A 25308-nucleotide genomic window follows, 5' to 3' on the forward strand; every position below is an offset into this window, starting at 1 on the left:
CACCATCACCTTGTCAAGGGCAACTTGGGATGAGCAATAAATGCTGGCCCAGCCAGTGACACCCACATTCCACTAAATGAATAAATTTTTAAAAATTTGAACCCAGGTTCCCAAAATATTACACTCTGCCTAGAGGTTACTAGTCCAGTTAAAATCTCTATAATTCTACTACCTCCCCAGACAGGTTGTTAACAAATCGGGCAGTGCATTCCCAATCACAACAACTTTATATAATTTCTTTTATCCTCTTGTCACCACTTGTGCTTTGAAGTATTTCATAAATTAATATCCTCTGGTTATTAAGCTTTCTGCCCACTGTGACCATACCAGTCTTCAAACATCCATCACCCCAGGTCATCTTCCAACTGTTGGACTAGAGCCTCAGAGACATGTTTCTTTTGGTTAACCTTATTTTATATGGAATAGATGGGATTTGAACCTCAATCTTTTGGCCCAGAGAAAGGGGCACAACTACTGCACCACAATAACAATAATTTAGCAAAGGCACCAGGAGCAGAAGGAATAGGCCATTCGGCCCTGCTCCACCACACTGTAGAATGGCAGAGGCAGAAACCTTTAACATTTAAATAAGTATTTAACGATATTTCATCCTCGCTAACACTCAACACTGGAGCCCCCCAGAAGTGCGTACTCAGTCCCCTATAGTGCTCACTGTATACCCATGACTGCGTCACCAAATGCCAAACTAATGCCATTTACATGTTCGCCGATGACATCACCATAGTTAGTCAAATCTCAGATGGCAACAAAATAGACTACCGACGGGAGGTGCAAGACCTGAAAAAATGGTGCATTGAGAGCAACCTAGCTCTCAAAGCTGGCAAAACCAAGGAACTCATTATTAACTTTTGACGGGATGTTACTCATGCCCCCCCTACACATGAACAGCACAGAGGTGGAACGAGTGGAGAGTGTCAAGCTCTCGGGAAGTGCTCGTCAACAACAAGCTTTCTTGGACTCTTCATGGGGACACACTAGTTACAAAGGCCCAACAACGTCTCTTCTTCCTCAGGCAGCTGAAAAAATTTGGCATGATGGTGAATACACTTGCCAACTTTTATTGGTGGTAAAAACAATGACTGCAGGTGCTGGAAACCAGATTTTGAATTAGTGGTGCTGGAAGAGCACAGCAGTTCAGGCAGCATCCAAGGAGCAGCAAAATCGACATTTCGGGCAAAAGCCCTTCATCAGGAATAAAGGCAGAGAGCCTGAAGCGTGGAGAGATGTGCCAATGAGAGAATTCTGTCTGGACGTATCACTACCTGGTATGGTAACTACACCGTTCAAGATTGGAGACAGTTATAGGGAATGGTGAACTTGGCCCGGACAATCACAAAGGCCAACCTCCCATCTGTAGCATCCATCTACCAGGCCCACTGTCAAGGAAAGGCCACCAACATTCTCAAAGATCCATCCCACCCTGGCAATGTTTTTCTACAACCTCTACCATCGGGGAGAAGGTACAGAAGCCTGAACAGACGCACCAGCCAAAAAAGTTAGAATGGACTCACAAACTCTTAGCATTGCCACTGTTTAACTCTGCGATCTGCCTGTATTGCTGGCAAGTCAAAGCTGTTCACTGTGCCTCGGTACACATGACAATAAATTCAATTCATTCAATTTAAACCTCACACAACACCAGGTTATAGACTAACAGGTGATGAAGGAGCGGCGCTCCGAAAGCTAGTGTGCTTCCAATTAAACCTGTTAGTCTATAACCTGGTGTTGTGTGATTTTTAACTTTGTACACCCCAGTCCGAAACCGGCATCTCCAAATCATTCAGTTTAGATTTGTGAAAGAAAAAACACCTCGTTGAGAGAAGATTGTAAAAACAGAACAAGAACCTTTTTTCATGAATAAAGTATTTATTATCAAAGTAATTATCTGACACCTACAGCAAGTGCCAGCAGACCGCACGACAGACAGACTGCACGTGTATTTTCAATCAAACAGCCAAACTGGGAAGTGGGTCGGGGCTAATTCTTAGCCCCACAAGGGGGGAACCTGCTGTTGTCAAGGGGACTGTCAACAGAGGCACAGTCCATATACAGTCCATGGGTTTGGCCACAGTCAGTCATCTATTTAGTATGCTCACCATTAGGGGATCTGTCCAGCTGCAGTCTGGAGAATGGGGAATGATCAGCCTCTTAGCAGCCATGGGAGTCACACACCATCTGTAAGGGAGCTGCAAAAGCAGCCATCAGAGCTCTCGTTAGTCATGTCTAGAGGCTGCTTGTTGAAGTCAGTCAGATGCCAACAGTGAATACTGTCCTGGGGGGGGTCTGGCCTCACAGTGCCAGAAACCCGGGTTCAATTCCCGCCTCGGGCAACTTTCTGTATGGAGTTTGCACATTCTCCCCGTGTCTTTATGAGTGTGCTCCGGTTAGGTGAATTGGCCCCGCTAAATTGCCCGTGGTGTTAGGTGTAGGGGAATGGGAATGGGTCTGGGAGGGTCGGTGTGAACTTGACCTAATTAGATATGAACTTGCGTTATTCAAGCTTAACAATAATTGACTGGGGTCACAAACATCACCAGCAGATTACTTTAAAGCAGTAAGGAATGGCCAGGGCGGGATTCGAAACCCTATGCCTGGGGATCCTTAACCCACTGACGCTAACCATTTTCCCAGCACTTCCCGCCGAGGAGCGGCAGCTGCGAGTGACCCCCTTTATGGAGTAGATCGCGCTGACGTCCCACCCCGTTCATTGTGTGACGTGGCGTCATCGCCGGTCTCGTCCCCCCCATTTCTGTCGGTCACGTGACGGCAGCGACCAATCAACAGCGGGGGAGGGGGGGTGTGATTGCTGTTGACGTCACCTGTCGGGGCCTTCAGCTTCAGGCTTCACCCAGAGTCCGGGCCGAAGACCTCTCACCTGGGGTGGGGGTGAACGGTGAGTCGGAGTTCGGAGACCTCGCACCTTTTTGGAGGGAGTAAGAGAGCGTGTTTCTGGGACAGTCTTTCCCCTGTTTCCGGCTCCTAGCCCCCCTACCCCACACTACTCCTTTTGCACCCCCCACGCCCCCTGTCATGTCCCTACCCCCTGTCCATGTCCCTACCCCCTGTCCATGTCCCTACCCCCTGTCCATGTCCCTACCCCCTGTCCATGTCCCTACCCCCTGTCCATGTCCCTACCCCCTGTCCATGTCCCTACCCCCTGTCCATGTCCCTACCCCCTGTCCATGTCCCTACCCCCTGTCCATGTCCCTACCCCCTGTCCATGTCCCTACCCCCTGTCCATGTCCCTACCCCCTGTCCATGTCCCTACCCCCTGTCCATGTCCCTACCCCCTGTCCATGTCCCTACCCCCTGTCCATGTCCCTACCCCCTGTCCATGTCCCTACCCCCTGTCCATGTCCCTACCCCCTGTCCATGTCCCTACCCCCTGTCCATGTCCCTACCCCCTGTCCATGTCCCTACCCCCTGTCCATGTCCCAACCCCCTGCTTCGAGAGTGTTGGTCTGTAACAGAATTGCAATTTTTCTCTCTTTGTGGCGCACAAGGCATTGGCTCTCGCTCTTTCTGCGAGGCTTCCCGGTCGTTTGATGTGTTTCTCTTTCATAGTTTCCCGTTTATCTTTCAGTACCGTGGTACAGCCAGGACCGCAGGATGAGTTCCTCCAGCGATGAAGGCAGCAGGACACCCACGGTACTTCGCTCTCATTCTTATCTCTCATTTGGTTTGTTGAGCCTCCTGCAGGCAGGTCAGAACCCCCCCCCATCCCGGTGCTGGTTCCTGGCTTCAAATGGCTCCCCACTGAGTCCTATGTCATCGCTTCGTGTCCTTTGGGGCGCTTCCCTGCCTCTCGTGGATTAGTTGTGTGGAGATTCTTTTCCTCCTGAAAATTGTCCAGTCCTTGTGTTGAATGCTGCAGGCAGCTTGACTGTAAAATGGTCAACTTCACTTTAGTGGACACGGTGGAGTTATCATAATCCATGAAGATTGGGAGGCATGGACAGAAGAGGAGTCCATTGGTGTTAACCCTGAAAGCTACTCTGTCCCCACCTCTGATTTTGATGTTGTATCTGACAAACTTTTCTATTTGTACTTTGTTTGAAAAGAACTTTGGTCCCACAAAAGTTAATTTCTATCCTGGTATTTCTATGTCGATTGATGTTAAAGGAATATTCCATATTCTGTTTACTCTTAATAGTTTTAATATCTTATTCACTCTGGATGAATTTAGGTGGCAGGCAATAGTGAGGACTGCAGGTGCTGGAAACCAGAATTTAGATCAGAGTGGTGCTGGAAAAGCACAGCAGATCAGGCAGCAACTGTTATGGTTGCATTGTTTGCTGGGGGCCATGGATGTGGGTGAGATCCAGAGAAACCTAGAGAACAGTGGAGATCAAGAAGCAAGCTGTTAAAGGCTGGCAAGTCAATGACAATCAATGGGTTATTTTTGTGAGGGCAGATTATTAAGGATTCTAGACTCAAAATAATCAGAATGTGTTAAGAATGTAGATAATCTACAAATTCAAGTTGAATGCCAGAAATGGCGTCTTGTTTTTGTGAACTTGAGACAGGGAAAGCAGAGCTGCAGCTTTCCTGTGAGCTGAGCCTTTGAAAAGAGGGCATTGCAGACAAGTAGAGGTGGTGAGACAAGTATTGGATTTTCTCGCGTGGTATTGGCAGGGACGTTGGATTACCGAATGGATCTCCTTTCTGTGTTGCATTAATACTTAAAAATATAACAGCACTGCCATTTGCAAAGCAAAACTTGTTAAGCTGGGGGTGGGTAGAATTTTTCTTGGTATCGCTGATGGATTAGATTTTCCACCAAGTTGGTGATTCTTTTGTACAGGTCTTTGTGAAAATTCTTAGGTAGGAAAGTTCTACAGGGCATTGTAGAAGTATGTCCTGTACGTACACAGCAGGACAAATCCTACCAAGCCAATTACCACCCTGCCGGCCAACTCTTGATCATTAATAAAGTGGTGAAAAAGAGTCGTTGGCAGTGCAGAAGTGGCAAGCTATGACAATCTCCGTCACAAGAGAATCTAGCCATCACCCTTGGACATTTCAGTGGGATCATTTTGGCTGAATTCCCTCACCCTTAATATACTAGGTGATTCCATTGACCAGAAACTGAACTGAATTAGCTTTATAAATACTGTGACCAAGACCAGGTCAGAGGCTAGGAATTTTGCCAAAGGTAATTCAGGTCCTGACTTCCAAAATTCTGCCCACCATCTCCAAGGCATAAGAATATGATGGAATACTCCCCACTTGCCTGGACAGATGCAGCTCCAACAGCACGGCACGGTGGCACAGTGGTTAGCACTGTTGCCTCACAGCGCCAGAGACCCGAGTTCAATTCCCGCCTCAGGCGACTGACTGTGTGGGGTTTGCACGTTCTCCCCGTGTCTGCGTGGGTTTCCTCTGGGTGCTCCGGTTTCCTCCCACAGTCCAAAGATGTGCAGGTTAGGTGAATTGGCCATGCTAAATTGCCCGTAGTGTTAGGTAAGGGGTAAATGTAGCGGTATGGGTGGGTTGCACTTCGGCGGGTCGGTGTGGACTTGTTGGGCCGAAGGGCCTGTTTCCACATTGTAATGTAATGTAATGTAATGTAAGCACTCAGAAGTTTGACACCACATCCACAAACATCCACTTCCTTTACCAACGCTCAGTGGCAGCAGTGTATACCATTTTAAAAATGCACTGCAGAAATTCAGCATCACCTTCTATGAATATATCTAACATTTAAAAAGTGAAGGGTAGCAGCTACAGTACATTATCACCTGCAAGTCCCCCTCTAAACCACTCACCATTTTGACTGGAAACTATATTGCTGTTCTTCAGGGTCAAGGAGCTCCCTAACTAATGGCAATGTGTGTTTACCTACATCAAACAGATTGCAGTGTTTCAAGAAGGAGTTCACCACCTCAATGGCAGTGAATGTTGATCCAGCCAGTGACACCCATGTTCCTTGAATGAACCGAAACAAATCAAAGTGCTGGCCAGTGTCAGTGTCTGAAGAAATGTAATGTTGACTCTCCAATTTCTTGTCCAGTTGATTAAACTTATCTGAGGAGGGTACCACAGTCTTCCAATTGTCCTGTCTTTTTATTGCTGAACTATAACTTGTCTGCAGGACTGGCTATTTAATATGTGAATAGTCATGTACTGCTGAAGCCCTTTTCTTCCACTGGCATTCTGATCTGTTGTAATCAGGCTGTGAACTGTAGCTAGTGGGCACTGACAACCTGAAACCTGCCTTTCGGTAGCTTAGTGCAGGACTTAGATTCATAGAGGTATACAGCACCAACTTGTCCATGCTGACCAGATATCTTGATCTAATCTATTCCCATTAGCCAGTACTTAGCCCGTGTCTCTCTAAACCCTTCCTATTCATAGACCCATCCAGGTTCCTTTTAAATGCTGTAATTGTACCATTCATTCCATACACTCAACACCTTGTGCTTGAAAAGGATGCCCCTTGGGTCCCTTTTGCATCTTTCCCCCCTCACCCTGCACTGGGAGTCCTCTAGTTTTGGACTCGTCCACCCCAGGGAAAAGACCTTGTCTGCTTATTCTACCCCAATTTTATAAACTTCTATAAGGTCACTTCTCAGCCTCAGACGCTCTAGGGAAAGCAGCCCCAGCCTCTGCAACCCTGGCAGCATCCTTGTAAATCTTTTCTGAACCCTTTCAAGTTCACAACATCCTTCTGAAAGGCTTGTTGGTGCATGTGTTTTTGGAATTTAAACTGGTCTCATGTGCAAACCAGCCTGGAAACTAGCATGACTTCCAGCTAAAGTGCCTGGCTGCAGGCACTTCTCACAACTGGGGTTCTTTTCAAAATGTTTTTACGTTGTTGCAGTTGACATTTCACTGAGTTTAATCACAGAGCTCGGGCATGGTGTTTGCAATGTGCAATTTAATTAAACATTGCAGTTTGTTTTCGAATGCACTGCTCTGGAAGTTGCTTCATATAAAATGAACTGCCAGTTCTTGCTGGCCAGATTCTGTTCCTCCTTGGGTGAGTCACTGAAGGGCTGCTGGCTCAGAGTCACTCGTTAGTGAGTGTTTGCCAATGATAGAAGCGCCTCACAGACTGACTAGATCAATGAATAAAAGCCCTAGGGCCTGATATTTATGACCTGGATGCTCAGGTCTATGGACAAGGTTGTTTGAACGGGTTTTAATTTTGAGTTGGAGTGATTCCCTGCTTGAGTAACACACTCTGAATCATTGTCTTACACAGCCTCAAGATGCACCTGGCCCCAGGAAGGATGGGAATTCCCTCCAAAGGAGCATAAAGCAAGGTAGGAGATGGTTGCTTGTTGGAGTGGAATGGGGGAGGGAAAGGAAGTGGGCAGGAGTGAATCATAACTGAGGTACACGAGTCAGTTCAATGTTTCGATGGCTGATATTGTTTCTAGGGAGGTAGTCTTACCAGTTTAGAAACTAGTGTATGGTGGGAGATGTAGACCAAATGGGTGCAGAAGTAGATTCATGTGTGAATTTGGTGCACAAGAGAAAGAGTTACTTTCACTTTTATTGCATCGAATTAATTATTTAATTGGATAAATTAATTGAATTTATCAGTAACGGCAAGGTTTATCAATAGTTAAAATATCTTGACTTTGCTTAAATGAACTATAAGAAATGGCGGGGCAGCTTGGTCACGGGGAGTGAGTGTGCTGAATCAGATGGGAAGAGTGATACCACACATGGAAAGGTGAGTTCCAGCAGTGACTGGAATCACTACATGGTTGAGAGCTATGTGGATAGCACATTCAGAGAGGCAGAACACAGAGGCAGAAAGGGTAGGGCTGACTGCCAGGCAATCCAAGAGAACCAAGCTGCGAGTGTAGGACTGCCTGAAAGTTTCATATCTGCATCGTAGAATCCCTACAATACGGAAGCAGGCTATTCGGCCCATCACATCCAAACTGACGCTCTGTAGATGAATCCCACCCAGCCTCGTAACTCTACATTTCCCAAGGCTAATCCACCAAGCCTGCACATGCCTAGACACTGTGGGCAATTTAGCGTGGCCAGTCCACCAAACCTGCACACTGCTGGCCTGTGGGAAGAAGCTGGAGCACCCGGAGGAAAGCCGTATAGACATGTGTGCAATCTCCACACAGACAGTTGCCTGAAGCTGGAATCGACCCTGGGTCCCTGGTGCTGTGAGGCAGCAGTGCTTACCACCGTGCTGCCCTTATCTAATCGAGCCAAGGTCATAGCAACATGGGTGGCTCTGCTATACAGTGAGAAGAATGGTCACCTTGTCGGAGGGATTGGCAAAAAGCAAAAGGAAATGGGGTAACAAAGAAGGGGGTGAGTACAAGTTATAGACAATAGGTGCAGGAGTAGGCCATTCTGCCCTTCGAGCCAGCACCACCATTCATTATGATCATGGCTGATCCTCCTCAATCAGTATCCTGTTCCTGCCTTATCCCCATAACCCTTGATTCCACTATCCTTAAGAGCTCTATCCAACTCTTTCTTGAAAGTATCCAGAGACTTGGCATCCACAGCCTTCTGGGGCAGAGCATTCCATACTCTGGGTGAAGAGTTCCATACCCCCACTCTCTGGGTGAAGAAGTTACTCCTCAACTCTGTTCTAAGTGGCCTACCTCTTATTTTTTAAACTGTCCTCTGGTTTGGGACTCGCCCATCAGCGGAAGCATGTTACCTGCCTCCAGAATGTCCAATCCTTTAATAATCTTATACGTCTCAATCAGATCCCCCCTCAGCCTTCTAAACTCAAGCGTATACAAGCCCAGTCGCTCCAATCTTTCAGCGTAAGATAGTCCCGCCATTCCGGGAATTGACCTCGTGAACCTATGCTGCACTCCCTCAATAGCTAGAATGTCTTTCCTCAAATTTGGAGACCAAAACTGCTCCACAGTATTCCAGGTGTGGTCTCACCAGGGCCCTGTACAGCTACAGAAGAACCTCTTTGCTTCTATACACAATTCCTCTTGTTATGAAGGCCAGCATACTATTTGCTTTCTTCACTGCCTGCTGTACCTGCATGCTTGCTTTCATTGACTGATGTACAAGAACACCTAGATCTCGTTGTACTGCCCCTTTACCTAACTTGACTCCATTTAGGTAGTAATCTGCCTTCCTGTTTTTGTGGTGGTACACTGGAGATCTAATTAGTTTTTGCTGTCAAGAGAAGGTTAATTGATAACTTGCTGTAAAAGAACTTCTAGTGATCACAATATAATAGACTTTCCTATTAAATTTGAATGGCATAGTTCATTGTGAAACTAAGGCCTTAAATCTGCAGAAAGAAAATTAGAGGTATGGGAGGCAAGTTGATTATGGTGGATGGGGAAAGTGCACAAAGATTTGATATTAGACAGGCATTGACTAGTCTTCACAGATGATTCCTGATGAAGAGCTTATGCTCGATACGTTTATTCTCCTACTCCTTGGATGCTGCCTGACCTGCTGTGCTTTTCTAGCACCACACTCTCGACTCTGATCTCCAGCATCTGCAGTCTTCACTTTCTCTAGCCTTCACAGAAGATTATATTACATGATCTACAACCAATATGGATTCCATTAAGGACAGCCAGCCGGCACGGTGGCACAGTGGTTAGCACTGCTGCCTCACAGCGCAAGAGACCCGGGTTCAATTCCCGCCTCAGGCGGCTGACTGTATGGAGTTTGCACGTTCTCCCCGTGTCTGCGTGGGTTTCCTCCCACAGTCACAAAGATGTGCAGGTCAGGTGAATTGGCCATTATAAATTTCCCGTAGTGTTAGGTAAGGGGTAAATGCAGAGGTATGGGTGGATTGAGGTTCGGTGGGTCGGTGTGGACTTGTTGGGCCGAAGGGCCTGTTTCAACACTGTAATGTAATCTAATCTAATGTAATTTAATCTAATCTGAAAAAGTAAATCAATGATAAAAGCAGTTAAAGAATGCATTCTGTCAAAGGAAGTGGCTTACAAGGATGCCAGAAAAATTAGTGAGCTAGAGGACTAAGAAATTTAGAATCCTACAATGGAGAACAAAGAAACTGAATACGCTGGGGAAAAGAGAATGAGTTCTCTTTGCCCGGTTCTAGGAAGAATATTATTATGCTGGAGGGGTTTCAGAAGAGACATACTAGCATGTTGCTGGGTATGGAAGGTTTGAGTTATAACGGAAGCTGGGACTTTTCTCACTGGAGTATAGGAGGTTGAGAGGCGACCTTATAGAAGTTCATAAAGTAATGAGAGGTATGGATAGAGTCAACGGTAGTTATCTTTTCCCTAGGATAGGGGATTTCAAGATTAGGGGCATACTTTTAGGGGGAGAGGAGAGACACTTAAAAAAGATGAGGGGTAGAGTTTTTACACAGGGCGGTTCACGTGTCGAATGAGGAAGTGGTGGATGTGGGCACAATTATAACATTTAAAAGACGCTAAAAGGAAAGGCTTGGAGGCTATGAGCCGGGAGCTGGCAGATGGGACTAGTTCAGTTTGGGGTTATGGTTGGCATGGACTGGTTGGACCCAAGATTCGGTTTCTATTATGTATGCCACTTTGAATGCAAACTACTGATGAGCACAAAGGTGTGGTACAAAAGTTCTTTTAGTATTTGTATCGTAAAAGATCAGCACTGACAAGTATGGGACCATTACAGGTGGGGACAGGACCATTTATAGTGGGGAGCAGGAGAAATTAAACAGTTGTTTTGCATCTGTCTTAACAGAAGATACAAAACTATCTCTCAGAAGTTTGAGACAACTGATGAACTTGTGAAAATGAGGAACTGAAAGAAATTAGTATCAGTAAAGAGGTGGCACCTGTTAGTTGACTAGATTAAGGGTTGATAAAGTGAAGTGGAAATGATCTGACGCGTAAGCTTGTTACCACCTGCAAAACAGCTGATTTATACGTTACAGGCCACGTCTCCAGATTGCATAAGCGACACATTTATGAAAAACACTTTTTGCCTCACACAACCAGGATACATATTGCAGCAGAAATTGGAAAAGAAAGCAGCGGTTTATAATGTGTGAGAAAAGGGTGAAGCTTGCTTGGCTGGGTAACTCTGTTCAGAGTTGGGTGACTGATTGCTGAAAATGACAACAACTATGCTAGGTTCTGTACTGTACTGTTCTGTAATTGTTTTCTGTTGTCATGCCCCTGTTGGAACTTGCAGTTGGGATTTCAGGCTTCGTTGCTCATAGATTAAAGATGGAGCAACTGTTCAGGATTTGCAGCCTTAAGCAGTTACCAGTGACCCAGAACAGGAACAAGATTAGATTGGACTGCTGACTAATCCATCAATACCTATTTTTAAGACCGTTGGATCTGATGACCTCTCCAGTGTTTTGGAGAGGGTACAGATGGTATTTTTTTGACAGTTGAATGCTAATTTCTGGGCTCAGTCTCGTGAATGGTTAGTGCCATCAGGTGTGGGGAGATGCCAAAGTTAGTTATTTCTCGAATAAATGTGTATGTCCAGTCTTTTCTGCATTGAGTAAATGTAGTTTTCCTCTACTTTGTTTCAAATACTTCATATTTCATTTCTTCCAGAGTCTGATTGCCTTGTTCGGATTGCATTGTCTGGTGCTGAAAACAATTACCACGAATGTCAGGTACAACTCTAAAAAGAATGGGTGTAGAATATTATAAATCCCAATTTATGGATGTGACTTTGTTCTGGCTCCAAACTGGCCCTGGAGATTGTGCTTGGCAGAACCAAACTGCAAGTCCTCTGCATTGTTAGCTTGAGGAATGCTGCAGATTTCTACAGTTGATGCTCCCATATTGGGTTGGGAGAAAGTGAGGACTGGAGATCAGAGTCAAAAAGTATGGTGCTGTAAAAGCATAGTCAGTCAGGCAGCATCCGGGGAGCGGGAGAGTTGATGTTCTGAGCATAAGTTTAGAGGTAATGGGGAGAAATACTGTGGGTGTAGACATTTGGGGCACCTATTTGGACTAGAACAGAAGCCACAGTACCTAGAGTTCGGGGGAAGATTTGGGAGTGAAGGTTGTGGCACACTAGGCTTTTAAGCAGCTGTGCCGTATGGGGCTTGCAAACGTCTGCCTGTTGCTACAAATCGTGATGGGTTAGAGACAAAAAAAAGTGCAGATATTGGAATCCAAAGTAGACAAACAGGAGACTGGAAGAACAAAGGAAACCAGGCAGCATCAGGAGGTGGAGAAATCTGAAGTTTTGGGTATAACTCTTCTTCAGGAATGGGGGTGGGGTGAGTGAGAGAAAATGGGAGATGAAAAGATTCCGGATGAGGGTGTCTCTCCTGTCAGCTGTTAGTTGGTAGTTTTGCCGTTATGAAGTGGCACACACTGCAACAGAAAAGGTCATGGTTTTGGTTCTTGAGCTGTAACTGAGTTAGCTAACCTTGACAGTACAGATGTCACAAATGATTTATGTCCCTGTCAAGAGAGGGATGAATCAGCTACAACTCTTAGTCGTACAGCACAGAAACAGACACGTCAGTCTAACCAGTCCACGCTGACGATATTCCCAACTAAACTAGTCCCATCTGCCTGTGTTTGGCCCATATCCCCTCAAACATTTTCTATTGATGTACTTATCCAAATATCTCTTAAATGTTGTAATTGTATCTGCATCCATCCCTTCCTCTGGAAGTTCATTCTACACACAAACTACTCTGTGTATACAAAAAAAAATTGCCCGTCATATTTTTTAAAATCTTTCTCCTCCACCTTAAAAATATGTCCTCTAGTTTTGAATTTCCCCACTTTTCGGAAAAGACCTTTTTTGCTGTTTATGTTATCTGTGCACCTCATGATTTTATAAACTTCTCTTAAGGTGAACCCTCAACCTCTTGCGCTGCAGTCCCAGCCTATTTTTATAACTCAAACACCCCATTTCCAGCAACATCCTGGTAAATCTTTTCTGAACCCTCTGCAGTGTAATAATATCCTTCCTATAACGGGGTGACCAGAACTGTACACAGTACTCCAGAAGAGGCCTCACCAACATCCTGTACACCCTCACCATGATGGTCTATATTTAAAGGTCTGTGCAGCAAAGGCAAGCGTGCTAAATGTTTTCTTAACCACCTTGTCTCCCTGTGACGCAAATTTCAAAGAATTATGTACCTGAACTCCAAGGTGTCTCTGTTCTACAACATTACCCAAAGCCCTACCGATATTTATTTAAGTCCTGCTCTTGTTTGTTTTACCAAAATGCAATACCTTGCATTTATCCAAATTAAATTCCATCTGCCAATCTTCAGTCCATTGAAAATTGAAATGGTTCAGAAAAGTTTGAAAGGATGTTGCCAGAGTTGGAGTGTTTGAGCTATAGGGAAAGGCTGAATAGGTTGGGGCTGTTTTTCCTGGAGCATCGGAGGCTAAGGGGTGATCTTATAGAGGTTTATAAAATCATGAGGGACATGGATAGGGTGAATAGACAAGGTTTTTTCTGAGGTGGGAGAGTGCAGAACTAGAGGGTATAGGTTTAGGGTGAGAAGGGAAAGATTTAAAAGGGACCTAAGGGTCAACTTTTTCCACGCAAAGGATGGTGTGTGTACAGAATGAGCTGCCAGTGAAAGTGGTGGAGGCTGCAACCATTACAACATTTAAAAGACATCTGGATGGGTATGTGAATCAGAATGGTTTAGAGGGATATGGGCCAAGTGCTGGTAAATGGAACTAGATTAGTTTAGGATATATGGTCGGCATGGACGAGTAGGACCGAAGGGTCCGTTTCCGTGTTGCATACCTCTGACTCCATGACCCAATTGATCAAAATCTCTTTGTAATCTTCGATAGCCTTCTTCACTGTCCACCTTACCACCAATTCTGGTGTCATCTGCAAAATTACTAACTATGCCTTCTATATTCTCATCAATCATTTATATCAGTGACAAACAGAAGTGGGCCCAGTACCGATTCCTGTGGAATACTGCTGGTCACAGGCCTCCAGTTCGAAAAACAACCCTCCTACACCACCCTCTGGTTCCTACCATAGAGCTAATTTTGTACCCAATTGGCAGACTCACCTTGAATCCTATGTGATCTAACTTTCCCAAATTGTCTACTGTGTGGAAACTTGTCAAAGGCTTTACTAACGTCCAAGTAAACAGTATGTATTGCTGTGCTGTCATCAATCTTTTAGTTACTTCCTCAAACACCTTAATCTAGTTCTTGAGACACAATTTCCTTTGCAGAAAGCCATGCTGGCTATCCCCTAATCAGTCCTTGCCTCTTCAAATGCGTGTAAATCCTATCTTTTCAGAATCACCTCAAATAACTCAACCACCACCGATGTCAGACTCTCAGGTCTATAGTTCCTCAGGCATCTTGCAGGCTTTCTTAAATAAAGGCACAACATTAACCACTCTCCAGTCCTCCAGTACCTCACTTATGGTTAAAGATGATACAAATATATTTCTGCTCGGGGCCCTGCAATTTCCTGCCTAAATTTCCACAAAGTCCTTGGATACACTTGATCAGGTCCCGGAGGTGTATCTACCTGTTTTCTACGACCTCCAACACATCGTCTTCTGTAATGTGAACTGTTTTTAAAATATTAATATTTATTTCCTTAAGTTCTCTAGCCTGCATTTCCTTCTCCATAGTATTCACACTGCAAAATCTTCATTTAATATCAATCCCATCTCCTGAGGTTCAACACAAAGACAATCTTGTTGGTCTTTACTCTATCCAGTTGCTCTTTTGTTCTCGTGTACTTGTAGAATCTCTGGATTATTCTTAACATTATCTGCTAAGGGCTATCTCATCCTCTCTTTGCCTTCCTGATTTCTCTTTTAAGAATACCTCTACACTCTTTATACTCTTCAAGAGATTCATTTGTTCCCATTTGTCTATATCTAATATATGATTCTCTTTTATTCTTGACTAGAACCTCAATATCCATTGTTCCCTAATCTTACCAGACTTACCTTTCACTCTAACAGGAACATAAAGCCCCTGAACTCTTGTTATCATGCTTTTGAAAGCCACCCACTTGTCAGTCATCCCTTTACCTATGAATAGTCTACTCCAATCAACTTTTGAAAATTCCCATCTCATACCATTAGAATTTGCCTTACTTCAGTTAAGAACTTTAGCTTTTATGGAAGGCTTATTCATTTCTGTAACTATTTTAAACTAATAGAATTATGATCTCTAGTTCCAAAGTGTTCTCTGCCTTATTTCCCAAGAGAAGGTCAAGTTTTGCTCCTTCACAAGCAGGATCATTCGCATATTGATAAAGAAAAATTTCTTGAAGACATTTAACATGTTCTTCACCATTCAAACCTTTAACACTGTTGTAGACCCAGTCAAAGTTTGGAAAACTAAAATCCCCTACTGTTATTCAATATATATCTTAAGTATCTCTACATATTGTAATCACGGTCTGATGGCCCTCAGATTAAATCTAATGAGAGAGCAGCCCCTATGGTCTGGTAAGACTATGGTGACACAATAACATTTGAATAGACAGCACATGCACGTTGTGTGGAGGGAATGGTGTTGATTCTTTGTGCCTTATGACACACTAGGGGGTGAGGCTTGTACGTCACTTGGGAAATAGTAAATGCCAGATGAACCATAACCTGAGGTGTGTTCAAGAGAGGAAAAATTGTGTAAAATGCATCAGAGTTGATAAAAATTCCTGTCTCTACAGATGAAACATGCCCGAAGCAAAAGGTTGGATGACTGTAACCCATGGGGAGAAAGTAAACTGCAACCAGGCAACTACGTTGAGGAGTTCAGCCTAAGAACTGGGAGAAGCCCGAAGAACAAGTATGGAAACAGAAAATGTGCAGTTCAGAACTTGCAGAAGAAAGAGTTCACTTTCAGTGTGTGTGGAGACCCAGACAATATCCAGTATGCATTTACTGCAGATCCTAGTGACACCTTGCTCTTTGCATTGAACACATCCTGTGACTTTGAAGAGAAGGTGAAAAGTGACAATATGATCCTGGCCTACGGAGAGGGCCCGCTGAGAGGGTTGGTGAACCTGGACATTCTGTGCCGCTACCTGCCGCAGCATTCCCATTTCCGGCTGCTCTTCCTGCGGGCCCAGAACCGGGACGGTGCCGGGTCCGAGCGTCCGGTGCCCCCGGAGTACCCGCGCAACAAGAACCATGTCCTCTTCTACGTGGAGCCAAGTGGCAGGACCGTGGGCAACAATGCCCAGAGGATCGTACTGTCCGACCGAATTGCCCAGGGGCAGACCAAGCTATGCATCCTGGGCTTTGAGGGTGAGACCATCCGGGAAGCGCTGGTCAACGACGGACGCTTCGATGCCAAGATTGAGGACGATGCCCACAAGCTGCTGGAGAAGGTGGACCCTCCGAAGAAGATCCAGTTCAACAACACGGTGGACGCGCTGCACGGCCGCAGCTTTCAGGTCGAGATGAGCGGCCCCAGAAGGAAGGCTGGCGGTGATGACGGTGGCAAGAGCCCGAAACAGAGAGCTGGCAAGTCAGCGGAGTCGGTGGCGCAGCTGACCAGGAAGGAGCTGGATGGCCGAGGGCATGAAGGGGCCCGTTGCCTGCTGCCCAGATGGCACTTGGAAGCCCGTCGAGCTTCCCTCTCCCGGTTCAAACAATCGGTGTCCAGGAACGCCGAGCTGGCAAATGTCTCGGAGCGGCAGTACCTGAACCGTCACCAGCAAGACGCCCTGGCACCGGTGCCCGCTAGGGCTTTCCGCTGCATCTCGAACCGCCTGTCCAGCGTGGGCTGTGTCACCTGGAAGAGCTCGGCTGCTCTGGCCAGCGGTACCTGCTTCATTTTGAGCGAGCGCTACCTTCTCACCTGTTACCATGTGGTGGAAATGATGACGGAGGGCGCCGCGCCAGACAGCTGGCCTGCCCTTGTCCACGACTGCGCCGAAGTCTTCTTTGGCTATGAGGAGGATGGCCAGAAGGGTCAGCCACTGAAACTGGCAGCCTGGCTGGAGATTTATGACCAGGCGCTGGACTACGCCGTCCTGGAGCTGGAGAGCACCCCTGGAACCCCGGGTCTGCTGGAGCTCTGTGCTAACCCACTGCAAACTGGCACCTTGTACATCACTGGGCACCCCGAAGGAGACAAAAAGAAAATCTGCCCTTGTGTGGTCATGACCGGGTACCCGAAGGCATCTGGGTATACCGCACCAGAACTAGAAAACTTGAGATCTGGGATCGCTAGAGAAGAAGCTGAGGATTACACACACGAAACAGTCTTGATTGCAAGTCAAGCTTTCAATAGACTGAAATTCTCCAATGTAATCACTAACAAAACAGAATTCCACTACGGTGCTGCAGGGTCGCCAATATTTAACTCTGAGGGATCCTTGGTTGCGTTGCACTGCGGTGGGGAGATCTACAGAAAAAATAAAGACCCAGAAAAGTTCTACATTGAATTCGGAAGGCCCATCCCACTTATTCTCCACGACATAATTAGCAAGAGCCAGACTGCCACCACAGAAAAGTCAGAGCAGTTAATCGCCACGCTACAGCACTTTTTAATGTGAGATGTAAATGGCTAGGGAACAGATCATGGAGCAAGGCGGGTATACTGGTTAAGAAAGTTACACCAATGAATGGAAAAGGTACAAATGAATTTTTTTTTTCTCCTCTCTTTCTGAGTGGTTTCATTTGAAGAATCAACTCAATGACCATGTAGTTTGCTTGAATGTAGCAATTTGTCCAGTAGCCTCTGGATTTTAAAGGGGTTTGTGGTCTGGCAGATATGGTGACTTTGTTCAGTGACATGATAATGTTCATTAACCAAGGTTTAAGGTGGGAAGCACTAAAGAGTTCCATGTCAGTATAAGGGGTGACTTTTGTCTTGCTTTTTAATGAGGCTTTGCTCTTCAAATATGGAGACTTGCTGTCCCAGATATAGGGATGAATTTAGAGAAATACTTAATGGGAAATAACTTTCTTTGAATCTTAGTGACTTATTTAGTGTGGATTAGTATCTGAAAATCTAATCCTTGTTTATCCCAACAATATTCTCTTCCCCATCACCCCTCCATTGTAACCTCAAAGTGGCCATCTGTGAGAGTAGAAGTGACGACTATGTTCGAGGGCCCAACTGATCAGAGCTAAGCCTCCATCTTGTCCGTTTGAATTTTTCCAACACTAGAAATTGGGAGTTCCAGATTTTGCTAATTGCTCAGGTGGTTCAGCTGATTTTCGTCTGATATTTCATCTTGGCCCAAAGATTGAGTGGGTTCAAGCCACAAATCTTTGTTCTGTGTAGAACTCTCAAATCTGGGAGCCTTTATTTTTGCCCCTAACCCCACTCCACCCTGCCCGCCCCACCCAAAAATGGCATTTGACCAATCCTGGAGCAATTTAGATTTTCTTTTGTGGCACTTTGCTGCATTTTCAGGTTTTGTTTTAGCCACAGTTTAGCATGTGGCATTTGTCTGGTTTAAAATGACAAAATGACCTGTTGGAATGTAATTTTGATTGACGTGATGAATCAATGGGAAAAATCTGAGATTTTTGTGTTATCACTGACAGACAATTAATTTTTCACATGCAGTATAGCTCAGCAGACAACTCGAATGCAGTTAACTGTCCTGATAACCCATTGGAAATATACTTTTGCAATCTTAGGATCCCCCACCTCATCTATCCTATAAAAGACAGTGTTGGAGCGATATCAGTACTGAAATGTTAGAAGCAACATACTCATAATTCAGCAAATACACACAACAAATGATGAGACAAATTTGCCCGAGTCTGCCTACTGGTTGCAAATCTGTGTTCTAATATAGCTCTGGAGATAGCTATTGGACTTGTTAATGTCCTCTTTTGTACACCTTTTCCTTTTTGCTGTCGGTTGCCGCATCTGGTTTGCACTATATCTGGTGCAACCAATGTTTTTCTGTTAGGCTTGTGCAGAAACAGAGGTTTAATTACAGAAAAGTGCCAAATGCTATCTTAATGCCAGCCCACAGTATTTTGTTTTCCTCTTATGCATTCACACTAGGTACTGCAAGCTCTCCAATGAGGCTGCAGTCCTGTTTTACCAGCATTTACTCTCGGATATGCAACATAAATGGAAAGGTTATGCAGATGGGAAAATGTTATCATCTGATTTATCAAAAGGTTAAAGAAGAAATAACTTGGACCATTTTTGTATTACTTTGAACTCAATTATACTCGTGGCCTATACTTGCTCCAAAACTTCATCCCTCCTTGTTTGTGTATCGATGCCAAAGAGACTATTTTTGTTTTAAATAAAATGCACTTCACTGTCGAGGACTGGAATGTCTGTGAGCAGTATGACTGCGAGGCATCACAGGCCAGCTGATTGTGTCCTCCAACACTCGTGTGCAAAGAACAATTGATGGAAATAATGATGGCAAAATCACTCCCCCCCCCCCCCCCCCCCCCTCAGTACCATTCACCACAGGTCATGCAGCACCTCCCTCGCCAGTCTCAAAGCAATTAAACTCAGAAACTTTTTCTGATCTCTGTGTGGCTCAGTATCACATTAATGGATGTATTTGCCACTGACCTGTTTCACATTTATTCCCCCCCCTTCCCCGAACTGTTCCTGTATGAATCAAACAACATTCCCAAATTTTGCATGCCAAAATATATTGAATGTGCACCCACTGGTGAAATGCTAAGTAACTGGGTGTTGAAATATTTACGACAACAATTGGATAACGTTCCCAAGTATTTATTTTGGTGCATGCTTTTATGACCGCAGACAGGTTTTCTGACTGGGGGGCTCGCAGAGAGTTCTATCCAGCCCTCACCTAGCTTCTGCTCAAGTAGGTTTCAGTGGGGTGGGGGAGGGTGGGCAGCTGTGTGTTGTCCAAGTGCAGGAAATTGAGTTGCTTTAAATTTATTTTCTTCCCTACCGTAGGGGCATTGACCAATTGTAGCATTCCCATCGCTGCTGTAGTAACACCTCTCAGGCGGCTGGAACCAAGTCTTGGCTTCAGAGAATAAAGTCTTTATTTCTGGGCCAGATGGTTGGCAAACGTTTCCATGGGGAGAATAAAGTCACATAAATATTGGAAGCTTACACAAATGAAATGGGAAGAGTTCCATTTTATTTTCTGTGACACAAAAGGATCTGGACCCTCCTCAAAGCCCTCGTTCATAGCTTGAGAGGCGCTGCAGTATCTTTTGTTGAACTGCAATTTTTTTTTAATTGCTAGAATTACAAGGATTCCTGGATATTCTATAACTCAGGTAATCATGTTAGTCACAATAAACAAAATTCTGATTAAATTTATTCATTTTTTTTTAAAAAACAATATTAATTTGTGGTACATATAATGTTAAGGAAGTTGCACTGATCTTGACCGATGTAGCTTTGGAGCCAATCATTGCTATGGTATAAGAAGTACCGGCTAATTTACACATTTAATGAGCTCCCACAAATAGGCAATTCGATAAATGACTGTTCAAAGATAAATCTTGACCAGAATGCTGGGAATACTGACCTGTTCTTCAAATAGTGTCTGGGATGTCTTGTATCCACCTGAAACACGAGATGGGGTCTTGGTTGAGCACCTTGTTTGAAAGACCAAACCTCTAACCACACAGCATTCCCCAACAGCACATCAGGATATCAAGATGTGCTCAGGTCCTGGAGTAGGATGCACATGGTTCTTGGGTGTTTTATTGGGGAGAGGAGGAATGGAGGGAGGTGGAGAAACTAATTTATTGTGAATAATAAATGCTAACAGTGTTTAATTTTGGATACAGCAATGTCTAACAGTATACATTTTTTTTCTTGAATTTTTGTGACACATGGAAGTTTCACCAAGCTTTCATTTAAAGAGCATATCAGTACCTCAGTTTATTTTTTTTAAACATCTAGTGACTTATCACCTTACTGCCTCTTGCAAGCAGCCAAAAGACCTTTTAGGTGAGGTGAACTACTTTTGAAGCGCACTGATTGAAGGTAGTTATTTGCTCACGGAAGACCCCACAAATTGAGACCATGAGTGGGTAAGTTAACAGCAGATTGAAAACCAACACAGTGGCAGATGGCCAGGCGGGCTTAGTTATATTTTGTATGTAGTGGATTAGTGCAAAATTGCTGAGTCAAAATCAAACATCATCCTTCCTAACAACAGTATTGTGATGGACCTATACAGACGGATTTCAGTTTAAAGAAGGCAATGCACCATCACGTTTTTCAATGGTCACTCCGAGTGAATGAGAAATGCTGGCCTGGTTTGTTTAAAATATCAGCCAGTAGGCATAAGTATATTACGAGCATGTATTTCCTAAAACAAATAAACTTTCGTCAATTTTTTTTTTGTCTTTAAAATGTTAACCGGTCCTCCTTGAGACACACCAAAAACGTATTGTATTCAAAATGACAAAGTTGTTGAATAAAAGTTACTTTGTGGTTACTGAATAGTTCTATTTGTATCAGTGAATTTGGAAATCTGGAAAAGTCTTGACGTTCACAAACAATGCAGCTTCTGTCCCTAAAGCAATTAAGTTTAAATCCCCTTTATGCAAGCCATCTAATCCTGGAAACTGGTCAGCCTATAAAAGACTGTTTGTTAGTTTGGTCCATACTCCTCTTGATGGTAACGATGGATTGAGGTTTGTGCTTCTGTTTTGCCATGTGATTTTCTAATCTTGGGAAGGCAATATTTGTTCAAAGGTTAGATAAAAACATGGGAAGAGACATGAAGTGCCAAATAGCCTGTTTCTGCATCTTTTATGTTGCAATGGTTGGGTATCCTTACAGTTGCTGTGTTCGCTTTTTTAAAAGAAAGAATGCAGAAGAATGGTTCTTGGTCTTTGACATATTCCAGAGTTTTTGACTTTTTGAAATAAAAAGCGAGAATCCTGTTCCAGAAGAATTCAGTAACATTCCCTGGTTTAAAACTTTTGCCCATCCTTGTCGGAGTTAAGACGTAACATGAAAGAAGTTTATAAAATAATGAGGGGTATAGATAAAGTGAATGGCAAGTGTGTTTTCCCAAGGTTGGCAGGGGTGGGTGTGGAATCCAAGACTGGAGGGCATAACTTTTTAGGATGAGAGGAGAAAGATTTTTAAAAAGACACAAGGCAATTTTGTTTTTTAGAGTGGTTTGTGTGTGGAATGAACTTCGAGAGAAAGTAGTGGATGTGAGTACAATTACAATGTTTAAAAAATAAAGTATTTTAAATGAATAAGAAATGTTTGGAGGGATATGAGCCAAATGCAGGCAGGTGGGACTAGTTTAGTTTGGGATTTGGTCAGCGTGGATTGGTTGGACTGAAGAGACTGTGTTCCGTGACTCTGACAGTGGATGCTGGGGAAAAGAGGAGAAATTGCTGGAGAAACGCAGTCAGTCACTCTTCAGTGACTAATAACTGTACCCAAACATTAACCCTTGTTTCTCCCCAGGGATGGTGCCCGACCTGCTGGCTTTCTCAATTTTTGACTTTGTTGCAGGTATGTGGAATTAAGTCAAAGATTAACCATAATCTCACTGAATGACCTACCCGTATTCCTATATTCCATGAGAGGAAACCTTATTGAAATGTACAAGATTCCTAAAGGTCTTGACTCGGTAGATGTGGAGTGGTTGTTTTCCCTTCTGTGAGGCTCTGGGACCGGAGGGAATAATCTCAGTAAGGGTACACCTATATAATAGTCATAGAGATGTACAGCATGGAAAGAGACCCTTCGGTCCAACTTGTCCACGCTGACCAGATATCCTAACCTAATCTAGTCCCATTTGCCAGCCCTTGGCCCATATCCGTCTAAACCCTTCCTATTCATATTCCCATAGAACAATACAGCACAGAACAGGCTATTTGGCCCTTGATGTTGCGTCGACCTGTGAACTATTCTCAGATCGTCCCCCTACACTATCCCAAAATCATTCATGTGCTTATCTAAGGATTGTTTAAATCTCCTGAATGTGGCTGAGTTGACTACATTAGCAGGTAGGACATTCCATGCCCAAACCATACTCTGCGTAAAGAACCTGCCTCTGACATCTGTCTGACATCTGTCTAAAATCTATCACCCCTCAATTTGTAGTTGTGCCCCTTTGTACAAGCTGACGTCATCATCCTAGGAAAATGACTTTCACTGTCTACCCTATCTAATCTAATCCTCTGATCATCTTGTATGTCTCTATCAAATCTCCTCTTAGCTGCCGCCTTTGCAATGAGAACAGACCCAAGTGTCTCAGCCTTTCCACAAAGACCTTCCCTCCAGACCAGGCAACATCTTAATAAATCTCCTCTACACCTTTTCCAATGCTTCCACATCCTTCCTGAAATATGGGGACCAGAACTGTATACAATATTCCAAGTGTGGCTGTACCAGCGTTTTGTACAGTTGCAGCATGATATTGCGGCTCCAGAACTCAATCCCTCTACGAATGAAACTTAACACATCGTATGCTGCCTTAACAGCACTATCAACCTAGGTGGCAACTTTCAAGGATCTATGTCCATGGTCTTCAAGATCCCTCTGCACATCCACACTACCAAGAATCTTTCCATTGACTCAGTACTCTGCATTCCTGTTATTCTTCCAAAGTGAATCACTTCACACTTAGCTGCATTGAGCTCCATTTGCCACCTCTCAGCCCAATTTTACAGGTTATCCGAGTCCCCCTGCAACCTGTAACATTCTTCCAAACTGTCCACTATTCCACCAATAGTGTCATTTGCAAATTAAGTAATCCATCCACCTCTGCCTGCATCTAAGTCATTTATAAAAATGACAAACAACAGTGGTCCCAAAACAGATCCTTGGTGGTATACCACTAGTAACCGGACTCCAGGCTGAATATTTTCCATCAACCACCACTCACTGCCGCCTTTCCGAAAGCCAGTTTCTAATCCAAACTGCTAAATCACCCTCAATTCCATGTCTCTGCATTTTCTCCAACAGCCAATCATCCAGATGTCTTTTAAATGGTGTAATTGTACCAGCTTCCACCACTTCCTCTGGCAGCTCATTCCATGCAGGTACGACCCTCAGTGTGAAAGAGTTGTCCCTGAGGTCCCTTTTAAGTCTTTTCCCCCTCTCACCCTGAACCTATATCCTCTAGTTCTGAATTTTTTTTTAAACAGAGGGCTGCAGAGGTTGGATCATTAGGTTTATTCAAGGCTGGAGTAGACAAATCAGGGTTATTGGGAAATGGTGGGAAAGGGGAGTTGACAACGATTGAATCAGCTAAGTTTTCATTGAATGAATGAGAAGGGCTTATGCCCGAAACGTCGATTCTCTTGCTCCTCGGATGTTGCCTGACCACACTCTCGACTCTGATCTCCAGTATCTGCAGTTCTCGCTTTCTTCTCCTTGGATGGCAGAGTTTATCTGTAGTGGCTTCTCCTATTCCTACGTCCTGCGGTTGACAGCTCCCGTAAGCTGTGCAGAGGCGGTGTTGTGAAGCCATAGCCGTTCAGGGGTGGAAAAGAAAATTGACGTGGAAAAACCACTTTGAGAGGTAATTGCAAAAGTTGCAATTAAAGAGGACACAGACCTTAAGGGTTAACACGTCAGGATTGTCAACAGCACTTGCAGATGACAGCCCTCCCTCTTCCTTGGACTCTGTGGGAGTTGCTGCCCAGGACCTTCCCGTTTGGTCATCGGCGCTATGTCACGGAACGCAGCTCCGCACATGCGCCGGCTGCGAAGTAAAACCCCCCTGTCGAGGAAGGAGATGATGGAGAGTGTTAGGAACGGGGGGAGAGTCAGGGGTTATGCCCGTTTGAATGGACCAATCCGCTGACCCGTTTCAGCCGACCTCCAGCCACGCGGAGGAAGGCCCCTTGTGCGATTGGTGGCCGCTTTTGACGGACGGCGCAGTTTGCCAACCCATACCCACGTTTGTCCCAAGGCCGTTCCCCGGAGGCGGTGGTTGGTGCGCCTGCGTAGGGAAAGGGGCGGGACCTACCCGGAAACCAATCGGCGAGACGGAGTGGGTGGTGAAAGACAGATCCATTGACAACCAGATACTTGACGCAGGCGCAGTGAAGGTGAAGACGGTCGTTTTGCGGCAGTTAGCGCAGGCGCAGTGATGATGAACGCTGGCGGTTAGCGCAGGCGCGGATGGAGTTGGGGGGAGCGAAGGGACGATGAAGTTTTGAAGTGTCTGTGTCCGTCTTCTCTGTCTGTCTTCAGAGTGAGCAGAGAGTTTACAATTAAATGTTCTGGCCTGGAAAGGCAGTACGGTGATGGACCAGACGCAGCCGCTGTGCTGGGAGGCGGAGGAGCAGGAGGTGTCGGGAGACTGTGACCGCGAGCCCAGGGGCCGCCTCAGGGTGTTCGCAGGGAGCGAGAGACCCGAGACTGGTGAGGGGGAGGGGACACAGGCGGGTGAGGGTGAGGGGGAGGGGACACAGGCGGGTGAGGGTGAGGGGGAGGGGACACAGGCTGGGGAGGGGGA

General features: G+C 45.0%; 2 protein-coding genes across 4 annotated transcripts in view; both read left to right on the plus strand.

Moving 5' to 3' along the window:
* Positions 1–2765: 2765 nt before the first annotated feature.
* LOC122541497 (serine protease FAM111A-like) lies at positions 2766–21309 on the plus strand. The gene is made up of 5 exons (XM_043678309.1): positions 2766–2914; positions 3605–3669; positions 7229–7289; positions 11514–11575; positions 15607–21309. The coding sequence occupies exons 2-5, from the start codon at positions 3631–3633 to the stop codon at positions 17440–17442; spliced, it is 1998 nt and encodes a 665-aa protein (XP_043534244.1). The 5' UTR covers positions 2766–2914; positions 3605–3630; the 3' UTR covers positions 17443–21309.
* A 3577-nt stretch (positions 21310–24886) lies between these two features.
* The window catches only part of mdc1 (mediator of DNA damage checkpoint 1), a 38374-nt gene continuing 37952 nt past the window's right edge, over positions 24887–25308 (plus strand). Inside the window, exon 1 of one of the 3 annotated variants that reach the window (XM_043678311.1) lies at positions 24887–25214. In XM_043678311.1, coding sequence (XP_043534246.1) covers positions 25097–25214 — 118 coding nt within the window. In that variant the 5' untranslated portion in view covers positions 24887–25096. The remainder of the gene's footprint in view (positions 25215–25308) is intronic. The other 2 variants (XM_043678312.1, XM_043678310.1) reach the window with 2 other exon arrangements.

This window comes from Chiloscyllium plagiosum, chromosome 37, assembly GCF_004010195.1.
Source record: "Chiloscyllium plagiosum isolate BGI_BamShark_2017 chromosome 37, ASM401019v2, whole genome shotgun sequence".
NCBI lineage: Eukaryota > Metazoa > Chordata > Chondrichthyes > Orectolobiformes > Hemiscylliidae > Chiloscyllium > Chiloscyllium plagiosum.

Coding starts and splice junctions, on each gene's coding strand:
- LOC122541497 (XM_043678309.1), top strand. CDS start 3,631: ATGAGTTCCTCCAGCGATGAAGGCAGCAGGACACCCACG. Junction 7,290..11,513: donor CCAAAGGAGCATAAAGCAAG/GTAGGAGATGGT, acceptor CATTTCTTCCAG/AGTCTGATTGCCTTGTTCGG. Junction 11,576..15,606: donor ACAATTACCACGAATGTCAG/GTACAACTCTAA, acceptor CTGTCTCTACAG/ATGAAACATGCCCGAAGCAA.